The 5,294-nt window shown below is 51.3% G+C and overlaps 1 protein-coding gene across 1 annotated transcript; it reads left to right on the top strand.

Annotated features, from left to right (window-relative positions):
• The first annotated feature begins 812 nt into the window (after window positions 1-812).
• On the top strand, window positions 813-2,149 carry LOC104548351 (E3 ubiquitin-protein ligase RNF12-B-like). The gene is made up of 4 exons (XM_010194346.1): window positions 813-832; window positions 1,354-1,436; window positions 1,573-1,664; window positions 2,132-2,149. The coding sequence occupies exons 1-4, from the start codon at window positions 813-815 to the stop codon at window positions 2,147-2,149; spliced, it is 213 nt and encodes a 70-aa protein (XP_010192648.1).
• The last annotated feature ends 3,145 nt before the right edge of the window (window positions 2,150-5,294 follow it).

The raw sequence follows: 5,294 nt of genomic DNA, 5'->3' as shown, positions 1-5,294 counted from the left end.
GAGTGATCCATGGGTGGGAAATGGGAGTGATCCATGGGTGGGAAATGGGAGTGATCCATGGGTGGGAAATGGGAGTGATCCATGGGTGGGAAATGGGAGTGATCCATGGGTGGGAAATGGGAGTGATCCATGGGTGGGAAATGGGAGTGATCCATGGGTGGGAAATGGGAGTGATCCACGGGAGGGAAATGGGAGTGACCCATGGGGGGGAAATGGGAATAATCTCCCATGGGAAGTGGTAAACTCTACACTGATCAATTTTAAGACTCATCTTCCCAGGGTGCTGCCTCATCCCATTCAAACCCCACTTTGACCTCCTGAGGTTGGACCAGAGGATCCCTGAGGTCCCTTCCAAGCTGGGATCCTGCAGGAGCTCAGGGAAAGGAGCCGACGCGGGTTGGATTTTGGGTGAGAAATGAAGGATTAAGAGCACAGATTTTACCTCCACGGGCAGCGGCCGCCACTGGATCCCACTCGTTCCGGTGACGAGGACCTCGTGGGTAAGCGCCGGGTTTTTGGGGAGCGGCGCGTGGCCGTGCTCGGGCGCCGAGCACCCCCCATTGACGTAGAGCTGCGGCTTTTCCCCTTCAGAAGAGGTTTCCAAGGAGGAGACGGGGAAAAGCTCGGTCCCGAAACGAGGGGCGAGGTGCTCCAAGGTGGCCAGGTACTTGCACATGATGTCCTGAGCCGTCAGCTTGCCGGCGCCGACCGTCTGGCGCTGGAAACGCTGCACGAACTTTTGGAAGGCGTTGCGCATCCGCAGTCTGGTCAGGGAGTTGTGCTGCTGGATCTGGCGGGAGAAGGAGCGCGGGATGCAGTCCCTGAAGCTGCGGCGAAGGGGGGGAAGGAACGAGCGGGCGGTGAGACCTCGGAGCTGAAAACAGAGCCTAAAGGGACCCCTCTGTCACCTCAAAGGGCCCCTCTACTGCCCAAAAGGGTCCCTCTGTCATGGAAAACAACCCCACGCCACCTAAAAGGACCCCAGCATCTAAAAGGGTCCCTTTAATGCCTAAAAGGGGCCTCTGTCACCTAAAGAGATCTCATCGCCTAAAAGGGATCCCATCACCTAAAGGGATCCCATCGCCTCAAAGAGATCCCACCACCTAAAAGGATTCCATCACCTAAAGAGATCCCATCGCCTCAAAGGGATCCCACCGCTTTAAAAGGATTCCATCGCCTAAAAGTGATCCTGTCGCCCAAAAGGATCCCATCGCCTAGAAGGACCCCATCCCCTAAAGGGATCCCTCCATCATCTAAAGGGACCCCATCGCCTCAAAGGATCCCTCCATCGCCTAAAAGGATCCCATCGCCTAAAGGGATCCCATCGCCTAAAGGGATCCCATCACCTCAAAGGATCCCTCCATCACCTCAAAGGATCCCATCGCCTAAAAGAACCCCAGCACCTAAAAGGACCCCATCCCCTAAAGGGATCCCATCGCCTAAAAGGGATTCTATCACTCAAAAGGATCCCATCATCTAAGGGGATCCCATCATCTAAGGAGATCCCATCGCCTCAAGGGACCCCATTGCCTCAAGGGATCCCATAGTCTAAAGAGATCCCATCACCTAAAGGGACCCCATCGCCTAAAGGGATCCCATCAATTAAAAGGATCCCATCGCCTCAAAGGATCCCATCGCCTCAAAGGATCCCACTGTCCAAAAGGGCCCCGTCACCTAAAAGGATCTCATCACCTAAAAGAACTCCATCACCTAAAAGGATGCCGCCCCCTAAAGGGATCCCATCGCCTAAAAGGATCCCATCATCTAAGAGGATCCCATCACCTAAAAGGATCCCATCGCCTGAAGGGATTCCATCACCTAAAGGGATCCCAGCGCCTCAAAGGATCCCAGCGCCTCAAAGGATCCCATCATCTAAGAGGATCCCATCACCTAAAAGGATCCCATTGCCTGAAGGGATCCCATCACCTAAAAGGACCCCATCCCCTAAAGGGATCCCATCATCTAAGAGGATCCCATCACCTAAAGGGATCCAATCGTCTGAAGGGATCCAATCGTCTAAAGGGACCCCATCACCTAAAAGGACCCCTCTGCTGCCTAAAAGGATCCCATCACCTAAAGGGATCTCATCACATAAAAGGGCCCCATCACCTAAGGGGATCCCATCACCTAGAACAACCCCATCACCTAAGGGGATCCCATCACCTAAGAGGATCCCATCACCTAAGGGGATCCCATTTGGGGCCCCGAACCACGACAGCCGGCGCTCACCTGTGTTTCCTGGCCACCTCCTCGAGGGAGAGGCCTTTTCGGATGGCGATGTGCGAGAGGTGGAGCACGGCCATGCCCAGGCTCTCGTTCTTGAACCTCTGGATCTCCTGCTCGCCCCGCAGGTCTTTCAAAGAGGCGACGTCGTTGATGAATTCGTATTTCCCCTGTTACATTGCAACAAAAACCAGTGAGAAACCCCCGCGTTGGCTTCCAAAGCGCTAATTTTTGGGGTTATATTTTAATATGAAAGGTGTAATGGGATCCTGTTTAGCTCAGCTCCCAAGGACGAGAACTTTTTGGAGTGAACGCTGTGGCTGTGTGATGGTTGCGGCTGCATTAAAGCTCTGTTTGTCCCCTAAACAAAGCCCTCGCAGATGACAAAACAGACGAGGATCAAGAAAACCCCCCCAAATTTCCACAGCTCCAAGGTTTCAGGTTGTTATCTCCGCTTCGTTACCTGCTCAAAGAGGTACTCGAAGGACGAGCGGTCGAGCAAAGCTCCTCCTCGCGGCTTCTCGTCGGGGGAATCGCTCTGGCGGGGCACGTTGCGATAAACGCCCGGTTCCTTCTCGTTCATCCCGTGCCAGTTCCGAAAATAATACCTGGAGGGGAGGAGGAGAGCGGCGTTGGATGTTGGGGATGAAAATGATGCCCTGGTTTGAGCTAAATAGGACTAATTTTCTATTTAGTGAATTTATTTTTCAGCTCAGTCTCCTCTAAGTGGCTGTACTTGCACGTTTTTCCAACAGCGTGCACTTCTACAAGTGATAATGCTTGGATGTGATGGAAACATGGCAAGGCCACTGTCCCACCATGGGTCTGTTGTAGTTTAGGGTTGGGCTGGGCCACTGAACCCTTCTACAAGTGATAATGCTTGGATGTGACAGAAACATGGCAAGGCCACTGTCCCACCATGGGTGTCTGTTGTGGTTTAGGGCTGGGCTGCCCACTAAACCCTTCTACAAGTGACCTTGGATGTGATGGAAACATGTCAAAGCCACTGAACCCTGCTACAACTGATAACACTCCTATGTTGTGTAAACATGGCAAGGCCACTGTCTCACCATGGGTGTCTGTCATGGTTTAGGGCTGGGCTGCCCACTAAACCCTTCTACAAGTGATAACGCTTGGATGTGATGGAAACGTGGCAAGGCCACTGAACCCTGCTACAACTGATAACACTCCTATGTTGTGGAAACATGGCAAGGCCACTGTCTCACCATGGGTCTGTTGTGGTTTAGGGCTGGGCTCGCCACTGAACCCTTCTACAAGTGATAACGCTTGGATGTGATGGAAACATGGCAAGGCCACTGAATCTTTCTACAAGTGATAACACTCCTATGTTGTGTAAACATGGCAAGGCCACTGTCTCACCATGGGGACCTGTTGTGGTTTAGGGCTAAGCTGGCCACTAAATCCTGGACAGACGCTTTGTGTGAACCCCTCTTCATTCTCCAGAAGGGAAGAGAAAAAGGGATTAAGGGAGGGAGACTTCATGGGTTGGAAAACAAAATGAACAGATTTAGTGAAACATTAATACTGATACTATAGAATAATAATGTAAATAGGAAATTAATGAAATATATACAAATATAGATATAAAATCAATATAAAATCTTCCCCCAATGACGATGACGTCACCAGAGGCTCTGGGAGCAGGGCACTGGAAAAGTCCCAGTCCAGACCCAGCAGCAGTGGGAGCTGATGCAGGAACACAGGGATCAGGATCGGAGGCAGATGAAGCAGCAGGGATCTGCTTGGACTGCGGCCATTGCAGGAGCAGAAGAGAGCAGAGATGGGGGTCAAGACCCTCATGATCCCTCAGCTTTATCCTGAGTATGACGTATGTGGGGTGGAATACCTCATTGGTCAGTTTTGGGTCCCTATAGGTGCAGATACAGGACTCTTGGTGACACAGCGGCCTTGCCATGTTTCCATCACATCCAAGCGTTATCACTTGTAGAAAGGTTCAGTGCCCAGCCCAGCCCTAAACCACCTGGGTTTGCCTCTAAAGCCAAACCTGGCTGCACTGGACCCATTTCAGAGGTTTTTTCACCCAAAAATTTGCTCTTTCCACCCCAAGCAGCTGCCGAGGAGGCGGAGGCAGCTCCCAGAGAGAATTTCGCAGAGGTTTGGTCTCAAAATGATGGGGAAAGGAGCAGCCAGGTTTTCCCTTCTTCCCCTTGTTTTTGACCTTCACTGTGAGTCAGACTCCAAAAATCAACCCCAAAAATCAACCCTAAAAACCTCTGATGAAAAATAACCAGCAGCAACGTTTTTAGGGGAGGAAAACACAAAGATCACCATCCGGGAAGCCAAATATCACAGCTTGGATCAGCCAGAAAAACAGAAGAATACTTGGAAGAGACCGAAAGGGCTCCAAAACCGTCCCGTTCCTCGTTAAAAATCCTTCCAAGTGCAACTTAAACGAGCCCCGAAAACGGGAACGGGCCTCACCTCATGCGGAAAAGGAGGTTGAGGTCGGTGTCTTTGCTGATCTGGAAGCGGTGGTTGGGCGGGAGCCAGAGGCGGTTTTGGGTGTCATAGAGGGCGAAGAGGATGTAGCACAGTGGCGTGATGCCTGCGGAGAAAACACCCACCCTGTGAGACGTCATCCAGCCCCAAAAACCCCGTATTTAACAGCAAAAAATCCTCATTTTTTCACTCCAGATGCTTGATTTTAGCGGCAGCGCAACCCCGAGCCACCCCGGCGGTGGTGGCAAACGTCACAAACAGGATAATCTTGATAAATGCCATGTTTTCAAAGGGAGCCGCGCTTCTGCCGCGCTTCTGGTGCGTACAGAAAAAACCAAATGCCCAAAAAATCCAGAGAAACTCTGAATTTAGACCCATTTGCCTGCTTGGTGAGGGTTAAAAATGAACACTAAGGGTTAAAAGAGGCATAAAGTGCCCTTAAATCAAAGCAATGTGGGAAAAGTTCTGGAGAAGGTGCCCAGCAAGGGCTAAAAATGAACCCTAAGGGTTAAAAGAGGCATAAAGTGCCCTTAAATCAAAGCAATGTGGGAAAAGTTCTGGAGAAGGTGCCCAGCAAGGGCTAAAAATGA

The sequence above is a fragment of the Mesitornis unicolor genome, unplaced genomic scaffold (assembly GCF_000695765.1).
Source record: "Mesitornis unicolor isolate BGI_N332 unplaced genomic scaffold, ASM69576v1 scaffold13571, whole genome shotgun sequence".
Taxonomy (NCBI): Eukaryota; Metazoa; Chordata; class Aves; order Mesitornithiformes; family Mesitornithidae; genus Mesitornis; species Mesitornis unicolor.
Note: the sequence above shows the minus strand (reverse complement) of the source record. Positions and strands in the feature narration are given on the sequence as shown.